General features: G+C 32.3%; 1 protein-coding gene and 3 long non-coding RNA genes across 4 annotated transcripts; all 4 read right to left on the bottom strand.

Annotated features, from left to right (window-relative positions):
* Nucleotides 1–2,321: 2,321 nt before the first annotated feature.
* On the bottom strand, nucleotides 2,322–2,799 carry LOC107061120 (uncharacterized). The gene is made up of 2 exons (XM_015309903.1): nucleotides 2,611–2,799; nucleotides 2,322–2,525 (listed from the first exon to the last, which is right to left on the bottom strand). The coding sequence occupies exons 1-2, from the start codon at nucleotides 2,766–2,768 to the stop codon at nucleotides 2,330–2,332; spliced, it is 354 nt and encodes a 117-aa protein (XP_015165389.1). The 5' UTR covers nucleotides 2,769–2,799; the 3' UTR covers nucleotides 2,322–2,329.
* Nucleotides 2,800–3,539: 740 nt separating this feature from the next.
* LOC107061119 (uncharacterized) lies at nucleotides 3,540–3,784 on the bottom strand. The gene is made up of 2 exons (XR_001473772.1): nucleotides 3,724–3,784; nucleotides 3,540–3,631 (listed from the first exon to the last, which is right to left on the bottom strand). It is a non-coding gene; the product is annotated as an uncharacterized lncRNA (long non-coding RNA).
* A 62-nt stretch (nucleotides 3,785–3,846) lies between these two features.
* LOC107061118 (uncharacterized) lies at nucleotides 3,847–4,615 on the bottom strand. Its single transcript, XR_001473771.1, has 2 exons — nucleotides 4,158–4,615; nucleotides 3,847–4,009 (listed from the first exon to the last, which is right to left on the bottom strand). It is a non-coding gene; the product is annotated as an uncharacterized lncRNA (long non-coding RNA).
* A 4,668-nt stretch (nucleotides 4,616–9,283) lies between these two features.
* LOC107061121 (uncharacterized) lies at nucleotides 9,284–14,144 on the bottom strand. The gene is made up of 3 exons (XR_001473774.1): nucleotides 14,062–14,144; nucleotides 13,907–13,969; nucleotides 9,284–9,355 (listed from the first exon to the last, which is right to left on the bottom strand). It is a non-coding gene; the product is annotated as an uncharacterized lncRNA (long non-coding RNA).
* Between the last annotated feature and the right edge of the window lie 6,656 nt (nucleotides 14,145–20,800).

Below are 20,800 nucleotides of genomic sequence, written 5' to 3'. Positions count from 1 at the left end.
TTCATATCTTCATATATTCAAATATTCATATCTTCAAATCTTCATATATACAAATATTCAAATCTTCAAATTTTCATTAGGTATGAATACAATTATTAATATAACCTTCATTAGAATGAAAATAGTCGACAACGCCAAAGCAACAAATAAAAAACTAATCGACTTCTTCTATAAACTAAGCAGCCCCAATTCTTCGATTTTTGAAAATTTCCCTAACTTTTCTATAGTTCTTTTGCCTTTGATAAAAGCCTAACTTTTTTTTATAATATTGAAAAATCATAGATAGAGGAGGTACAGGGAGAAAAAGAAAGAAAAAAAAGCATAGAGAGAGAGGGGGTGCAGAGAGGCTGCAGGGCCAGGGAGGAAAAGAAAAAAATAGCGAGAGATAGAAAAAAAGCTGAGAAAGAGCTCAAGAGAAAATAATAGATCTAATAAAATAAGTATACATAATATTATTATATATTGCTATAAATGGTAATAATTAAAAATATGTTTAAAAATAGTAATTATTAATTAAAAGGGACTTATTCAAGTAATTAATCCTTTATATATTATACTAGATGGGGAAGGCCCGCGGCAACCACAGGCCCAATAGTCAAAATATTATGCTTGTAAAAGTATTAATATTAATGAATGAAGGGTGATTACTTTTGCAGAAGATGGATAATATCATATATTATATACTATTAGATATATTGAGAATATGTACAACATACATCAGTATGATGCCGACTTGAACGATCTGCAAATACTAACTAATATAATACAACCAAAATAATATAGCAGATGTTTCAGTTTTGGTATATAAGATTAGCATGTCATTGTTATCATATGTAGAGGACGCTGGAGTTTGCTTCTTAGTAGCTAATCTTCTTCATTCAAAAAATCATAGCATAGGGAGACTGATTCATTTTATTCTCCCTATTAAGCAAAAGTTACAAAATGGAGCGAGGGAGTTCCTGTAATTAGACAGTTTAAAGTCTGTCAGAAACTGAAAATATGGCAACACATAGCAAAACAATTTAAATATTAACCTCTAAAGTGGCACATTCTATATGCCCATTAGGTATCAAATAGAAAGAAATTCAAGGAATGACGATAAAAGTGATAGATTTCGTGTTGAATCTCTTTGTGATCAGCTCTATAATTAGTATAATTGAGGTTTATCATTGTTGGAATCAATGTTTGAGAGTATAGATGCTCCATAAGTGTATTCAATTGTTGATATGGTAATAATTCACAATTTATTTCCGTAAAAATAAAAGACATTTGAATGCTTAATAACATGACAAACACACACAACTCACTGCCCAAAAGAGGTGGTCCTAACTCTGAAGTAATGAAGTTGCTCAATTATTATAACTAAAATAATCTAATTCAAAACTAATAATCAAAATAGCATATTTGCACGCCACACAGATGTTAAACAAAAACCATAACAAAATTTTGAAAATTGAAAGCAAAGAAGAGCAAATACAAAAGATGTTGAAAGCTGCTCCGAATTAAAGTAAATGCTGTAAGATTAGGACTTCTCAAAATGAAAAAAGGGAAACAAGAAGAAATTTACAGTATAGTAATCAAGCTGCTCAATTGTTATAACTAAAATAATCTAATTTAGATTCTTCATTCTCCATACTTTGTTTCTTATAAAGCAATTTAATTACATTAGTAATCCAACTCAGAATCATCAAAATCCAACACAGTTAAAAAAAATTGAAATCCCAAATGAATGATAACATTGAAGGAAGGAAAATGTAGTGGGTTGTAAATTCTTGCAGTAGTATATTTCCTGGATTTCAAAAGACTTGCACAACTTACTGATCACATTATGAACGATATTCTTCCAATACGTCAATGATTCTACCTTTACTTTTTAAAAGTGTGTTAGTTTTTTTTAGCAGAACTTTTTGAAATACTTCTAAATATTTGGAATTGTTAATCATTGTGACTTATAGTTTGGTGTCAAAGTGAGATGTAGACTGACCTTTTACACCTTTTTGGTTGGTGTGGGTGGTTCAAGTTTCGGTGTCGCATTTGAAGAACCAGTTGTAGTAGTTGTTGCCATCTCCTCCACCTCACTTATTTCCAAAGGCCTTATCTTTTTAGAATTCCTATCAGTAGTGCTCTGTGGAGTATGTTCCTTTTCCATGTACGAAAGAATGGACAAAGTTACATGCATGCTATTTGAGCTGCCCCAAGATGACTTCCTTAGCTGAATTTGAAATAGTTTGTTTGACAACATCTGATGGACATGATTAAGAGACAATGATTGTCGTTGTAAGTGTAAAGAGTTACAACAAACACTTTAGAACTAAGCATATATGCTAAACTATTTCTGCTCAAGATATATGGTATTGTGACAATACATGTGTACAAGTAGCCAGCGGGAATGAGAGATCACCTTAGCGCAAGTTATGTCAAATATGTCTTCCGCTGTCATGGAGAGTAATTTTTCTCCCAATTCAGCAGAGATAGATGATGTGGGTGTAGCAGTACCATCAATAAGATCAATTTGAAAGATACACCTGAAATCATGGCAAGTTTAAAATTTGTGTATAATATACGCTATATTTTGTACAAACTATAATTTACAGGTCAAAAGTATAATACCGAGGCACTAATGCTGTTTTACGATTGCATTTTGGACATTCAAAAGCCTTTCTATCCTTTGTGCGCTTCTTCTGTTTGCATCCTGAGCATTCAAGCACACAAAACTCTTGGAATTCATCTGATATGGCCATTTCTACCTCAACATAGAACAATCCCATCTGTCGGAAAATATCATATACATAATACGTGTTAAATTACTCATGAGTAAATATAATTTGTTTTTATTATTTAGCCAAAGCTAGACAATGAGAAAATTAATAAGCATACTCTCAAATGACCAGCTTCAAATATGACTTACAGAAGTTGTTGATGACATTTCTGCAATAGAGATAACTTGTTGGCCAGCAGGGGCAGATGAGCTTGTTGAGGTTTTCTCTGATGCACGACTTAACAACATTCTTTTGTTTTCTTTTGCCCTATTGTTATAACAGATAATATGTTTAGTAGGTTCTTTACATGCAAATTAAAGCTAGAGAATAATGATGAAATGTGAGTACCAGTTGATAAGTTCTACTGCCTGTGGGTAATTAGGATCCACACGTACTGTGGAATTGAACCTAGTCTGCAGTGACAACCATGTATAACACATAACTTGTATAATGTTTTGTTATTATCTAAAATTATGTTGGTAAAAAGTTCAGCGCATATGTACCTTGATAAGTAGAGATTCCTATACTCCTTCCGAGGATTACAATCAGATCTGCCTTTGTTGCCATTTTAGCTGCAATTTCATTTCCTTTTATTTCTCTGAAATCCTCCCATAGAGTGAGGAGAAACTGATTTTTCTTGAGAACGTGAGGAGAGAAGACTAAGTACCATGATAACGCCCAGACCATAACTGATGATCCGATCAAATAAATCAAAAAATTCTTTACTCATTCAAAATATTTTCAGAAAATGGGAAAATAGAAGGTGAAATCTTATACTTACTGATTGTCACAGAGGGTAATTTCTCGACGCTTATGATGACTGCGACTTGCGTGTTTTTGAGGACCACAACGAAGAACGATTGCCAGTATATCTGCTTATATAATACATAATGAAATGTTGTAAGTGTGTGTATCAGTAAACATGTATATTTTAGCCTGATAATAGCTATTAGGATTTATATACCAATTTCAGCAGAAGAATCAACCATCATATGAGGAATGCGGTCAAAGGTTGTGATATTCAGCTTGGCTGGTGGTGGAAGTGGTTTCTCAAGTTCATTAGATGGTTTGATATGTTCAATTACTGTTTCTTTGTCAAGAATCCAGTAAAATTTATGTATTGGCTTGCCGTATGAAGTTGGCGAGACTTTGACTTTTGTAGTAGAGATGAGGTAGGTATTGATGAGTTTAATCTTATCTGCATACTGCTCAATTTCATCGACATACATAACTGCCTTAATCTGGCATTCCTGAAAGTAAGAGTTATAGCAAGCTGAGATTAACTAAGTTGAGATTAACTGTAGCTACTTACCAACAGTAAAACCAAGGAAAAATGTTCATATGAGGTAAAAAGAAAAAGAAGAATATTCATAAGATAAAATATAATAATGAGCTGACCTCTTCATCTTCGAAAATCAAATTTGGAATCTACATTTCTTGTCAGGACTTTCTCGCGGGCGTCAGATTTCGACAATTTGAACTTTGCAAATCCAATCTCGTGTTGCTAATTCTATTCGGTTGATGTTCAATCTTAGTACCATGTTTGTACGAAATATATTTAACGAAACAATAGTATCTGCAGGATAGCATGACTATTGAGTCAAAGTCCTTTCTTTTTTGTGTTTTTATGAACAGGGGTGATTAAATTAGGAACATGCAACAACATAATTGCCCTCGATATACTAAAAGTCAGAAAATGTAATGAAAACACAATATGAATATTTGGAATGAAATTCTGAAGATGCAAGAACATAATTATCCCTAACTTACTGAAACATTAGAAAATATAATAAATACCCCCAAATCTGTCTGCTAAGTAATAAAATTGGAATTTTAAGTGAAAATACTAACTGTAATTTTGTCCTATTTTGATTTTCTCTTTTGGTGACAAGCAAAATCTGCAAGAAAAATTGAAAATGGGAAGAGGAAAAACATGAAAGGGGAAAAAAATACCTGAGAAAGGGAGCAAAAGTTTTTCTTCAATGGAAGCCTATTAAATTTGTGCTCTATGAGTAATAAATATATATTACCTTACCCTTATTTAGAAAGTACACTAAAAGTACATGTGTCTTCTTAAAAATTGATGGGATTTTGGTAGGCAATGAAATTGTGCCAAAAAAGAGACAAAATCATTACATTTGGTAGTCAAATGTAATGATTTTGTCTCTTTTTTGGCACAATTTCATTCCCTACCAAAATCCCATCAATTTTTAAGAAGACACATGTAATTTTAGTGTCCTTCCTAATTTAACTATCAAATGTAATGATTTTGTCTCTTTTTTGGCACAATTTCATTGCCTACCAAAACCCCATCAAATTTTAAGAAGACACATGTACTTTTAGTGTCCTTTCTAAATAAGGGTAATATCTATCTATCTATCTATCTATATTATATATATATATAGGCCTTATATAAATTTGGCAGCTCTTTCATTTATGTTTGTGGATGACAGTGAGATTGTGTGACAAATGTATTACATATATAAAAAACCTAAAAAAAAACTCATACTGCTCTAAAATAATGACATTTTAAAATCACAGAGAGCCATAACAGTACGTACAATATAGTAGAAGAGGACTTTAAGCCTATGAAATAAGTTCAGTTAAATGTAGGAGAATTCCAAATTTGACGTATGAAGGAAAGAGGAAAGAGTCTATCTTACTTAAAAGTCAAAAAAGGGGAAGTTTCTGTCTTAATTTCACTTCTTTGAGCAGGCTACTAACGTACAACGTGCTATTTGTGTGTTGTTAATTAATCAATTTTAAAAAGAGGAATGGACCATGACAAAAAATTGGTCGAAAGAGATGCCCCTCATAACTCCCAATATATGTCGAACAATGGACCTAAAATTTTTTAGAAATTAAGTAGATCATTAGTGCTAACCTCAGATACCCTTGTTTCAATTGCTCCTTTAAGACATTGAATCACTTTTTTTCGTTCTGCGTCTGATTTTACCAGGAAACATTTATATGTCTTATGCAGTACTGCTTCAATGAGAACAAAGTTTGTAATATTAGTTCACAAATGTTCAGAAGAATAAACCATGAAAGAGATTTCAAAACAAATAGAAAATTGTGGTACCTGGTGCACTACTGGTACTTCAGCATCTACATTGGCATGGAAAATGACATATTGCATATCGGGCAATGTAAAAATTGTATGAAAGAGAAGCTTTGGTCTATCCTTGCACCGGATTGTGACAACGGAGTAGTCCTTATCTTACCAATAAAGGATACTCACATTAGGCCTCTCTTTTTCATCCAATCCTTCACCAGCAACACGCTCAAAATCTTGGTCTGCCAACATTAGTTGGTTAAGGCCTTCTCTCGGTATGAGAGACCTCATCAGATACTATTGTCTTAGAATTCTTTAATTTATTGCTACATCTAAGTGCATTGCACAATAGTTGCTTCATCATAGATAACCTTTCCCGATCATTAATTGTACCTCCCGTTTCCTCACCAGTAACTTGCATTATAACTACTGCTGGGGCATTATGAGTCCACACCTTAGCATTAACCACATTGCATTTGAGATTTGTGAGGGTAGTGCTCAGCTCATACAATAGCCCCGGTCTATCACTCGGGCTATTGACTCGGGAAAGATCATCAGATATCATAGATATACACCTAGAGAAGTAGCAGGTGAGATCTGACGCAAATATATATTGGAATTCATACTGCAGGGGAAAGGAAATCACTTATCAAGATGATAAACCTCACTAATCATAACAACACTACATAGAAGCCTTGTACCCTCTCATAATTCTCAACAATAATACTAAGACAAAATATCAAATTTGAATGTAATCAACTAATATCATGAGGTTAAAGCTAAAGTTGTTTCAGGCAATCCAACAGAAAGTGCATATAAACTTACTTGCATATCTGGAACGTTGAGCCAACAATAAAATTTGAATAACCAACATACCATCTTTGCTAGTTCATTCTATTTAGTTCCTATTGATGGATCTCACTACCGAGTGAGACTGTACCATTCATCTGAGAAGGCAAAAATATTGTTTTTTTAGTATGAAAAATTTGGAAATGAGGAACATAACTTCTGCTATTGGATAACATAAGCACATTGAAGCTTGTGGTATGTGAGGAAAGAAGCAAATCTAAGTCACATTATATATCAATCAAGTTTGAGTTTCAGCCCTACGCTTGAAGATTCAAGTACAACAGTTGTTGCTTTCATTTCCTCGAGGAGTAGCAGCTTGCTCAAATTCCTTTAGCAAATCTTGGCTATCCCTCGCGAGCATCATGGGACTCTTTGCACTTCTCTTCCCAACTCTAGAATGAACATGTTCCCACATTGCATCATTTGATTCCTGAAATCTTAACCATCCTATAAAATCCTTTCCTTAAATCTTCAGTTTGCATCTGTATCATATAGGGAGGGTCCTACAAATATTTGGAAATTTCTATTTGAATGTATATAATGTTTTCTGCATATTTAATTATAACATATAGGTTTATCGTCAGTCAATGCTCCGAGAAGAACATGTACAGGTCCCTTCTTTATTTTATTCAGTTCCTTCAATCCCCCAAAAAGACAATATGAGGATTCACATTAAGAAAAAAGAAAAGCTCAAAACAATTAGAGGTGTCAAACATGAAGAAGAGAAACCAAGGGAAAAAAACAATTTAGAAACATGCATGAGTAAATAAAACCTAATTAGGAACATGAAATTACGAAATTCTACAATAAACTACTAAAAAAAGAAGAAAATGCACAATAAAAGAAGTGGAAACAACAGATTATGACTATCAAAAATGCAAAGTTGCCAAGGAAAAAAAGAGAAGAGAGAAGATTTCCCCCATAATAAATAAATACCTTCAATAATTCAGCCAATAATCATCAGAAGAGAAGAATAAAGAACAAATATCAAAAGGGAAGAAAAAATTTGGATGTGAACAGGGAGAAGAACTCAAAAAGATGTTCTTTTTCAGTAAACAAATATCTCAAAAAGGAAGATATTTATTATTGGACAACATAAGAACAATCAAGATAATGTGAGAAGAAGGAATTAGAATATAACTGTCATTTTCATTTCCTTCATAAGTAGCAGCTTTCTCAAATATCTGCGGAAAATCTTCGCTATTCCTATCCAGATCATGAGACTCTTTAGGAAGAGTCAATTTGAGAGCTCCATCTAATAATGACCACTTGGGATTTTAACCCCTGATTATTTAGATGAAAGAACAATACTTTTTAAATGTGATTACAATGAAAGTGTGTAGCATTTATAATAAATCACGTATATTATGTCGCGCGCAAGGTACAAATGAGAAACCGAAAAAGAACAGATAAAGAATTACATAGTCTATATAAATTGAGAGTGATGTCCATCCATGTCTTGTTCATTATCTAGAGGTGTATCCATTTATTAGTTTGCCACTTTCTCATATGAAGAAGAAGTCGAGGAATACAGTAAAGTTTGGTGCTCGAGAAGTAAAAATAGCGTTTCAACGTTATAGCCATTTGTAAGAACACTCTAAAAGTACTTGAGAATTATATTACCCTCTAGAATACTTCAAGTGTGTTTAACAGATGCCACAATTATTTTTGAGAAATGAAAAGTTCAGTTCTCACCTCGCAATTCTGACCATACATCAACTTCATTACAGTCCTCGCGTCTTTATTCAACTAAAAAAAAAGAAGCAAGAAAAACAATATTATTGAATTGTTTATGGAAATCATGACATGTAAATAGAATGCCCAAAAGAAAATTATAAGTGAACATAAACATTATCAGAACATCCAGAGAACAAAAATTATCAATTGAGTATATGATTTTTTTTCTCGTGAAAATGTTTCATGAAACTTTATGGCATAAGTTGATTATGGTAGCATGAACAACTTTGGTTGAAAATGTTGACTGGGATAGAGAAGATATTCATGGAGCAGAGCCCAAATAAACTCAGCAAAACATATACGTTAGATGCTGAAAGATTGAAGAAGAAAGATAGTTTGACGCAATGAAGAAGAGAAAGAAATTACAGTGAGTTGTTAAAAAAATACAGTTTATAATAGCAATATTTTTGACAATATGGCTGAGTTAAAAGTGCAGCGAAGTTTGGCTCAACACATACCAACCATTGACTGAAATTTCGCCAAAAGTATAGCAAACAACTTCGTAAAAAATTCAGCAATAGTAAAAGAAAAAATAGAACAACCGGCGGCTCAGAATACAGCACAAAATGAAGCAGCAAAAGGCCAAAATACAGCAGTGATTCAACCTCAAAATGAGGTGTCAAACAGTAGCAGCCAAACATAAATTATTCTATCAATAAAAATGTGAAAGAGAAGTTATTCTACCAAACATAGGTCAGTACGGTAATGTGAGAAGTTAAATAACAAACAAAGAGAGAAGATAAGCAAGAAAAATTCATTGAAAGTACATTCAACAAAGTTAAGAGCATTAATTGGTATAACAATATGACTGCAAATTTTGTTTACCTCATCATCATTTATTTGCACTTGTATCATCTCAAAAAAAAAGGTTTGAAGCCTTAAGAGGTAGGTCATCTTTGTCATTTCCTTGAGCTAGAACTATATAAACAGTTACCCTTGATAGAATAAGTTGTTCCTGCAATGTAAGCATTTAGGTTAGTTAAAATTAACATTTGAAATTTAACTAATTGGCCAGGCACAATCTGAATTGAAAGCTGAAATTTTAAACTCAAAATCTTAAAATATGATTGCGAGCTAACTCTTAGTTATCTTAAAAAATAGATGAAGTAAAAGAATCCGAAATTTCACAATATGTAGCATGAGGGTGCTTACTTGTTACATTTGTTGGTTTTAAAAGTATCATGAGAATGCTTTTCGAATGATTTCGTCATAAACTACATTATATGTAGAATGATCATCTGTGTCCTCTGCCGTAGGCAGACGTATTAATATTTTTACGTTGTCTGAACATTTTTCTCGAGATAAAGCAACATAAAGTTGTCCATGTGAAAAAACTGATTCACGCAAATATATTCCAACAAAATCTAATGTTTGACCTTGAGCTTTGTTTATAGTCATAGCAAAACATAACCTTATCGGAAATTGTGTTCTTTTGAAGGAAACTGGTAGCTTCTCATCTTGTGATGCTAGTAATGGTATCTTTGGAATAAAAACATGTTTATTTTTAAAATTACCACTGGAAATAGTAGCACTGATAACATGTGACTTAAAATCATGACATATCAATTGTGTACCATTACATAAACCTTCAGTAGGATTTAAGTTTCTTAATAATATAACTGGATAATTTTTTTTCAAAGTTAATCTATAAAGTGGTAAGTTAGCAGGATGTAAGATATGCAAAAAATCTTCAAATTGGCACTGATCATTTGGTTCTATTGTTTCATCAATAGTTGTATACACTGTAGCATCATCGGGAAATCCATGTATAAGCATGCCATTTATTTCATCAACAAAATCATTTTTTGTTGTCAAAATAATACGAAAAGTTATAAAAGATGGATTAGAATGGAATATACGGAAATCAGGATAAGTAACATTAAACAAAATATTCAAAGATTCTATTTCATTTGTAAAGGGAATGATAAAATTATTGGGAATTTCAATTTTGTTGCAGTTGTAGTTTTTTCTTGTCCATTTTCAATTCTCATTAAATATGCACAAAATGCTGGATCTTTTTTTGCACGCATGTTTTCAGATAAGCACAATTTTTTGAGATGATTCCAAATATGAGAGTATAATAAACTTTGACTAATAAAGTCTTCTTTTTTTCCACTACGAACAACAAGAAGTGTTTGTCTAAAGTCTCCCCCAAAAACTACTACTTTTCCACCAAAAAGTCTTTTTGTATTCATAAGATCTTTTAAAAGTGTATCAAGAGCTTCAATCGTCTTTTTTTGCCATTGAGACCTCATCCCAAATAATTAACTTTGAATCTCGAATTAGAGTCGCTAACGAACTCTGTTTACTAATATTGCAAGTGAAATTCTCATCGATGTCAATAGGAATTTTGAAACGTGAATGAGCTATTCGTCCTCCTGGAAGTATTGAAGCTTCCACACCAGAACTTGCAGTTGCCAAAGCTATGCATCCTTTTGTTCTTACAGCAGCCAACAAAGCTCGATAAAGAAATGTTTTTCCAGTTCCACCAGGACCATCAATGAAATAAGCTCCTGATTTATTGGAATATACTCTTTCAAGAATTATGTCATATGCCCTTTTTTGTTGAACATTTAATTTGCTTTGTAGAAGTATATCTTCTTCAGACACTATTATATTTCTTTCGAAATATATTTCTTTCGCCTCATTGTTCTAGAAGAGCTAACATTTCCAAATATATCTTTGAATTCATTTATGTTACGTCCCATTGAAAGTAGAACTTCATTGATATGATTTAAAACTAACTGCTGGATATCGTTTTTTGTAACATTTGAAATTGTTTTAACATCTTCCGACATAGAGTCTTCACATTTTTTCCAAAGATCTTTTAGGTTACCAGGATTAGAATAAACTAATAATGTTGCAAATAGTCTTCTTAAACTATAAGGCATTTGATAGCTTACAGCTTCAGACATACACTCAATTAAGTTGTTATCAGAATGTAATAAGCCTCTTTTTTCTGCAGCTTTCCTAAATGTAGTGTAGCATCTTCCATCCATTGTACGAAGATCTTCGTATGATTTTGGTCTTCTTACGTTCATTAGAAGCAAACTAAGATAATATCTTTCTCCTTCGGTTGGATGACATGTGACAATACATCCAATAGTAAGGCGTTGTTTTCGACGCGACCACATTTTGTATGATGATGACCATACAAAGTGTTAGGGAAACTCTTTATATAGTAAATTGAGATTTATAGCATCGTTATTGATTTTGTTCATAAGAAAAAAATCTGTTAACATCGTTTTCCTTATCATTGGATTGTTTATTATTTGATCCACAGTTTAGTTATTTTTGTAAAGAAACAAATTGTTGTCCATCAAGATGTAATTGCAACTGGCAAACACTTGGAGTCATTTCACTTATTGAAAAAGCAAACAGATGCCATGCAGCCTCCGGTGGAGAAACCCATCTAGTAGATTGGTATTCTTTGATTTCATCTATTTCTACATTAGTATCATTATTATGTACAGAAAATGCAATTTTGTTCATGTCCTTTGCAAATATATTTGTAAGTGTATTTGATAACCTTAATGTCAGAACATATTTCAACATTAATATGACAACCGAATTTCTTCAGTAAAAACGGATTGCACGGAACAATCCAAGAATTATCAATGTTGTGTCCTCTAACTTTGATTGGTGTGATCATTTTTGGTCTTTTGTAAAGAGGATACGAATTCTTTCCTTTGGTTGTTTGTTCAGTAAGTTCTTTTGGATATTTAAACTTACATTTTCCTTCTTTTTGCATGCAAGAATTTGAAGGATTTAAATAGACACAAGGACCATGGATCATGTGCTTGGTCACAAGTTTGTATAGATGATGATCAATATGGGGATCAGGTAATTCAGCACATACAATTTTATCATATGCTTGTGGTGTTAGCAATTTATATCCATCCATAAGTATAATGAGAAAATGGGCATGTGGAAGACCCCGTTTTTGAAACCCAATTGTATACATAAAAGCTTCAACCTTTCCAAATATGTTGTTTTTTTGAATATCTGTTTTAAGTTCTTCTACTTTTGCTCTGAATACTCTACTAACTAAATCAGGTATGTTTTGAACTTCTTCCATTGGCTGTAAATGTTCTTGTATTTCAGGCCAAGAAGGATTACAAGTTATCGTCAAAAATATGTTTGGTTTTCCAAAATGTTGTACCAAAGCAATGGCATCCATATATTTTCGACGCATATCTCTTGGGCCTCCTATGAAACTTCTAGGAAGGAATTTTTGTCTCCCAATATTGGAAGCATCTCTTTCTCCTTGCCTCAATAAATCAATAATTCCTTGAAAGGCCTCAACTCTAAATAGATCTTGATTAAATGAAACAAAATCTAATCTTTGTGTCTCAAGTTTTATATATTGGTAAACTATGTATTGTTGAAATACCCTTCCAGAATGTAAAGTTTCATTTGGTTCTTGATCTCTTATTTGAATTTTATAACAATAATATTCACGACAAGAAACAGTCTCTCTTTTTCTCAATCCTTTTGATAAAACTGTAGATTCCATGTGAAGGAGTCCATCAATAGAATTCATGTTCATTATACTTGGTAGCTGCTCATATTCACAATAAATTTGTGTTTTGGAATAACTGTATGTCTTTTTGATTTTTTTAATACCACAATGCCAACCATTTTGACCATAAGGAAACAACAGTGGATATTGCAATGGGTCATAACATCCATAATAGTAATTTACCAATTGACTTATGTTACTATGAGTGTAAATTCGAATATGTGGTATGAAAATTTTATCATTTAATTGATCTTCAATCCAAATTGCCCCAACTTCGGATGCAGTTGGTAAGTTAATTATGTGTTCTTTGGTCTAAATTAGAACTTGAGTTTAGAGCAATATAAAATTCAGATAAATTTGGAACAACTGTTAACGATTTTAGAAAAGTAGAATAAGGATTAAGTTTTAGTATATCCATGAGCTTTGTAACAATCATCTCATTAAGATTATCTGATAACGTCATTCGATTTGTTAGCTCATTTTCGTTATCATAGAAATATAACTGTAAATTTTTTCCTTTTCCTGCTGAGGGTATCAAATCATCAATGAAGTGATACATTTGTCCTTGGACTTTAAATGTATAGATGCCACGATTTCTCTTTGCTAATTTTCTATCATAATGTACTCCAAATGAAGTGAATGCAAACATATTATTGTAGGCTCTACTGTAAGTGCGTAAATGTTGACATTCTTTCGAGTCACCCAAGAACAAATTTCACAACTCAGTAGGCATGTTATGAGAAGTTAGTCTAATTGATCCATTATCACAACAAAAACCTGGAGATTCATATTGAAACCTTTTTGCTGCACAAAATTTGCAATTTGGGACTTTCTTTAAAAGTAAGTAATCTTTTGGCAATAAATTATCATTTTGTAGATTGACTTCTAACTTATTTCTACCTGTGCATGGTAAAAACAATTATTTGTTATATATAAGGCACGACAATACATGTTTTTTTATTACTTTGGTAGAAAGAAGCATACCTCTATTTGCAGTAAGTCTTGAACTTAATTTAGTTGCAACATGAGATGCAGTTGATGTTGATCCTAGTATGAGGAATAACAATATTTAGAGACAGTTAGCCAATTATTAAAAATGAATATAGTCAAAATAGTTGAAGTAATATTTCTGAACTCACCTACTTCGAAGGTAGATAAGCAATTAACTATACGTTCTCCTCTAGTTGAAGTAACTGGTAGGTTTGTAGGTTCGGAAGCTTCAACTACAAAATGAGGAAAATAACTCTAGTAAGAGTAGGTTAGCTGGAGCGTCTAACTATAGCTATAGATATTCAGAAGAGAGATTTGACAGAAGGAAGATAAGAATATGGTTAGCTGGCCTTGTTGAGGAGATAACGAAGAAGTACTGATTATAAGAGCGCCAGTACTATTTGATTGATGAAGGAGTTTTTTGTCTTTTCAATTCAGCCCTTTTTTCTCTTAGCTGGGATAAAAATAATTCCTTTCTCTTCGGTGACATCTATGCATATCTAGCACGATGACAGAAATTTTTGTCAGAAGTTCTTTCTTGGACAGACACATTATCTCTTTTTTCTTCCATTCCCGTTTCGAGTAGTTCATGATTTGTTAAATTAATTTATAACTTAATGTAATGTGGAAAAAATACGTAGAATTGACACAAAAAAATGCAGACAGTAGTAAATGACTGTAACAGGAGAACCATTGGGATAAAATAGCATACATTTGAGACATATCAATGTAGCATTTGGGAAAATAAGAATTACAATGAAAATAATACAAACAGAATAGTGTAATTTGTTTTCTAGCAAGCACTTTCAAGATAAAAAGCAAATTATTTCAAGATAAGAACCAAATTATCCTTAAATTGAAGGACATGCAGACCTAAATATATATCCAAAGAAGAATGAGAGTAGCCACCATCATAGGCCCTTTCTCAAGAGCTGGACAGATTAGGAAGAGAACGAAATTTTAATTTAAAGCAGGCAACATATACATATTCACAATTATATAATGAAAAAATCCAAAATATAAAAAAAATAGTAAAAACTCGTGTTTATTGAAAAATGGACGAAAAGTCCTTTCGTTAGAATAATAATAATATATACCCATTAAATTAGATTTAGCAAAATCAAAGGAATTAGTTCAGGTCATAATGTAGATATATTTGATTGGACAACTACATATTACAATAGCTGAAAAAGTAAATGAAATTTTAAAAAATCTGAAAAGGAGAAATAGAAGTTGAGTGAGATAGATGTAGCTGAAAAAGTAGACGAAGAAGATGACAGGAAAAGACTTGAAGAGAATAGAAAAAGCAGTATGTGTTTTCATTAACCGCATACAAACACCTTTGTTGGTAGAACACTAATTTACTAAATCTAAATAGATGAAGATGAACCAATTACGATAGTTTTTGATAAATGAATTTTTAATTCACCGGAGAATGAAAATGAGGGCATAATTAGGCTAAAGTTTGAGAAAACTTTGCTCACTGCAAGTAAAGTTGAGAGAAATAGAAAACATCAATACCACATATGAAGTCCTATTTCATTCAAATTCATCACAAATCAAAAGCTAAGGATCCTTTCACTTCATTTGAGATTTAAATGATAAATTGTTCATCAGTTTGCTATTAGAACCTCTTTATCACATTCAGGTTCTATCACATTCATCCTATATAAGGCTGATTAAATTAGTAGGCTACCATTTTAAACATCGAATGTTGAGAAAAACTTTGTATATATACTGATATACATGAACATAGTGTAGCACAGATACATAATAATATGTACTTGACAGAGTTGAAGTGAAGATTGATTTTGAGTTTCAATTATCCTAAAAATCACAGCTAGAAGAAAAGGAAAGAAATTATCACAAGTACGGAGCCTCAATTGATTGGATACATAAGTTATTTTTAAGTTCAAATATCGATTAAACACAAAAAAAAGATATCTTCAGCTCCTTAGAGAGTTGTCCATTGAATTCAAGAAAACAAGAAAGTTAAAACTTAAAGAACAACAATTCTTCAAGATTGAATCTTCATAGCAAAGGCTGATGAGTCTATGAATAGCTAATATTGTCTTAAATTGAAATAAACTTAGAAATAAACATTAATCATGAACAAAGAGAGTTCAAAAAATAGTTATTTTTCCTCTTCGCAATAGAGAGTACGAATTACCAAGATTTCTAGCAACCTCATAGAAGATATAGAAACCAATCAATGTGGAGTATATGAGTACAAGTTGAAATAATTCTTAGCTTTTCATTATCTTGAAAATGATTGAAACAAACAGCACATTCACATGAAGTTGTGGGTTTTTATGATTCAAACAAACATGACATTTGATGAACCTGTGGATTCTTATGATTCAAACAAACAATATTGCACCTTTTCTTGTATTGAATATAAGGGGTGAGTGAATTAGAAATTTTACGCCTAAGAATTTAACTTTGTTTTCTCAAAAAGAGATCCGATATTGAAAGAGTGAAGGAGAAAGATCCTTAACCAGCAGTAAAAACAACGAACAAAAACAGCAGAGCTATTAAAACAAAAGACTTACAAACTTACCAGAAGCAGATTTGAAGCAGTCAAAGAAAATAAGATGGGAAAGAGTTTAAAGTAGATTCGAAGTGAGAGCTCTGGTTGTTGTTATTGGACTTTTGAGCACAGGTGGACACTCGGTAAAAAGCACCATAGATGCACTATGTACATGAAAGTTATATACATATTTATTTACATTTTCAAACATGCATAGGAAAATAACATACAGTTTATGATACCCAACCTAAGAATCGAAAGAATAGTGGAAAAAACTACCATTATAGGTTCTTTTGAAGAATTGGACACATTACCGAAAAATTGGGGAAGAAGGGAAACCAAAATTTACTGTAACTAAGGATTAGAGCAACATCGAAGAAACATTTGAGGCAAAATTGAGATCCAAAAACGATGATCTGGATTTGATGAAGAGCAAAAGCAAGTGATAGAACAAATCTAGAGCAGACGGTAGATTGTAGTGATGAACAATGAAAGAAGGGATAAAGTGGATACACATGTGACAAATAAATTACCCCAAAGTTAACATTAGAATTACCTATTTGCCCTTGTTCGTCCTTCCCTACTCCCACTTCTAAATAGGAGGAATAATATATTATTATATTGAAATTAATCCATTAAGGTGTCTGTTTGATTTCCTTCTTCAACCTTTCATTTTTATTATTTTAATTCCAAACTTCTTCAACTTTACGCCAATTTTTTCCTACAAATAAAATACACTATTTAGCACAATCCATAAAATTTATGCTCAAAAAGGGCAAATAAAAATACTAAATGTGAGACAAATAATGATAAGAAAATATATTTTTGGCCTCACTTCAAACACCCCACACTTAAAACTTTTGTTCGTCATCGAGTAAACATTAAAGCCCATCTAAAAAAATCATACTAGGAATGCCATAACTTTGTTTAATACGAACAATTAGGTCATATACAATTTTCAAAACATCAAGTACACTTCTCAATCATTATGCAAGACCTTCAAATAAACAACAAACTTCTAACCTCCTACCCTCAAGGAAGGACTTTGCACTCATCAAATTTAAGTTTGCTCACCTATTCTCATCAAAGAAAGATAATAAAATCACCTATCTATCATGAAACACGTGCCCTCACAAAAAGAAATAGTCCACACAGTCAATTTAAAAGATTGAATTAAATTAAAGACTTAACATCAAGGAACAACTCTCACACTCACAAATAAAATTCACATGTATGCACAAAGAACCATAGGCTTGCCCATTATGTACATCTCCACTAATTAAGTATGCTTGAATATAATCAAATATGACTTTAACGGGTTGTAACGTAAGCTAGGGAACGGGTAGGAAAACTATATAATAGTGACTTACACTTCCTTAAGCACTTGGCAATTTTAGACTTCATCACCCATTATTTTCTTCTCTTTATTTTCAGCCGTCTCTTCAACAATTATTTCACAATTAATTCTCATCATCTCAAGAATGCTTCAATCATTTTATTTTTTTCAAAGGATTTGTTTTTTCATGTCACATTTCTTTAAAGAGGGCTTTTAAGCACTTTGTAGTTATCATTGATTACCTTTTCACTCAACTATCCCTTTTTCTTCACAATTAACAATTAGAATAAGTCTATGCTATAATGCTTAAGGGAAGCAAGGTGCAAAACTAGGGATTCAACAAAATAGTTTATGGCAAAATATGGCTGCCAACAAAAGGCTACAGGCTCAAAATGGCTAACTAGTGATATAATATCTGAAAAGACTAAAATTTATCAAACAAATCAAATAAAGCCTATTATCATCTCCTAAACAAAGTAACACTTTTTATTTCTCTTCAATAACATGCAGAACAAGTTCTAGACTAAGATGCAAAACATGGAATAAATAAATTCTCACCACACATGGCACAAGTATCAATCAAGATGGATCAATTCCATTTCTAAAAGAGACACGATCACAACAAACTATAAAATAAAATAAGCTATATACAAAGTCACAACCATGAGCTTAGGTGTCATAGAGTCTGCAATTTTTTATCAATCAAGCATTCACAAGAAAGTACTACTCAAAAATTGGACCTAAATAGCAAGTATCACACCACTCAATAGGGTCTTTTCTTTTCTCTAAAAAAAATTAAAAGAAACTTATTCCTAAAAAAAAAAAAAGACACTCGGTTCAAACGGACTATCCTCAGGAAAAGAACCGAAAATAAAAGCCAAGGAACCCATCCTAAAAAAAAACGACTCAATAAAATAGTAAAAACTAGGAATTTATTCCTCCATCCACACTTGAAAAGATGCTATGTCCCCAAAGCATCAAATAAAATTTAAAACAAGGGTTCGAAAAACTCCCTGAGGCCTTTAGGCCTAGCTAGTAGCATGTTCTCTTAATTTTCATCAAGGGTCAAATGCACCCCACACTTAAACTCAAACACGCTCCTTCACTTCAAACTTTTGGGTACTGAAACTTCCCCTAATTTGTAAAAACAAGACCACAAAAAAAAAAGTGACACTAATAAAAATAAAATAAAATAAAATAAGAAGCACTTACTAATTGGGTTTCCTCCCAATAAGCGCTTAATTTACCATTGCGGCACGACACAAGTAAGTTCACCACTTTTCTTTCAACTTTGAACTTATGAATTGTACTCCTAACTTTGCATCTATGATTCTGCTTCTCTCTAGAGGTGGAGGTATAAAGATAAAGGAACCAACTAATATACGTTGCATCTTGCACTTCTTGGCCCTTATGTGAGGAATGTCGTTTTGTCAACGTGGACTAAAAACTTTTAGGATATAGGGGCCTTGTACCTCATCTATACACACATCCATTAGTTCAGATGATATAGAAAAATATTTTGAATGAGATTCAAGTTTCCTCAACTCCAAAGCAGCATTATTTACAACATTCTTGCTTTGGTACTCTTTCTCAAACGTGGCATATTCAAGAAAAATATGATTGGATTGTATCTCCTCCCGTTTTAGATCCTCAATTTGACTTCTAAGTGCCTTTTCAATCACAAAACTCATAATTAGATTGTTGAGCGTCAAATGCAGCAACCTTTGCATTTAATTCACTGCTTAGGTTCTGACTATGCAAGAAAAACATATCAGCATCTTTAATGTGCTACAATTTTCTATCTATTGGGTGTGACATCACATATATGACTCTCCTATGACGCTCTTCATATTCCTCTATTAATTTCCTGCAAGATTCCATACTATCAAAGGAACAAAGATTATTAACATCATCATGAGAGGGTTTTGGAGTAGGGTAGCAACACACGATACAATCGACCCACAATCCATTACAAAATTTACAGGATAGAGATGGTGCCAACAATTATCCCTTGGGAATATAATGACATTGTTGCCAAAAGTGGGCTCCTTTGCAATAAGAACAAGGTCTTACCACATGAATAATCCTCATTCATCCCAAGAGAGCATTAATTAGGAGAAAAAAATATGTATCAAAATAAATAAACAAATAAATAAATAAATAAAAAGAAAAAGTATAACCTAGAAGAATAGTTAATTTCTAAGTCCCCGGCAGCGGCGCCAAAAAACTTGTTGCACCCAATCGCACATGCAAGTGTACGTGGTCGTTCAAGTATTAAAGTAGCTATTTTTAAGAGCCGGATATCATACCCACAGGGACTCAAGATTAGATTAATTCGATCTTTCCAATACTTTCAATTCGAAACAAGTGTTATCAAGAACAATGAAGTGAATATATCTATAATCTAAAATCTAATTAAAAGCTTAACTAATGCGATTCAATTTCAAAAGGGTTTGAACAATGATTGGGTAAAGTCCAGGGCTGCAACTTACTTCAGGATTCATGCATATTATCTTGTTAAATGGATATTATTTAAGTATCGAATCAATGATCACATGGTTAATTATATGATTATCGTCTCCCGACCTCTAATCGCCTATGATAAATTGCAGCCTAACTACATCATTGAGCGGGGATAGGCTGGACCAATTACCGAGTATTACGATTTCATCCTTTCTAATAACCAAGCACGGTCTCTAGGTATATCCCTATCCTAGATACAAATTAACTCTAATTTTTAAGAGAAAATCATGCTCCTCATGCCCCACGTTCTATCCTCTTATCTCTCTCTTGAGTTCAATTCAGAAAAGATGTTTATTTCAGTGGTGATCAAGCATGAAGAAAACAAGAACATAAGATTGATTCATGTGATAATTAACTTCAATCCATAAAACTTCAATAAAATACAATCATCCAGTAGCCACAACCCTAGAACTAGGAAAATTAGCAACTCATATCAAGAATCTCGATTATGCAATGTTTAAATAACATAAAGAGATAAAAAAATAGAAGAGTTTAGGAA

Source organism: Solanum tuberosum, unplaced genomic scaffold, assembly GCF_000226075.1.
Source record: "Solanum tuberosum cultivar DM 1-3 516 R44 unplaced genomic scaffold, SolTub_3.0 scf00109, whole genome shotgun sequence".
Lineage (NCBI taxonomy): Eukaryota > Viridiplantae > Streptophyta > Magnoliopsida > Solanales > Solanaceae > Solanum > Solanum tuberosum.
The sequence above is the reverse complement of the archived record's forward strand: the minus strand, read 5'-3'. Positions and strand labels throughout refer to the sequence as shown.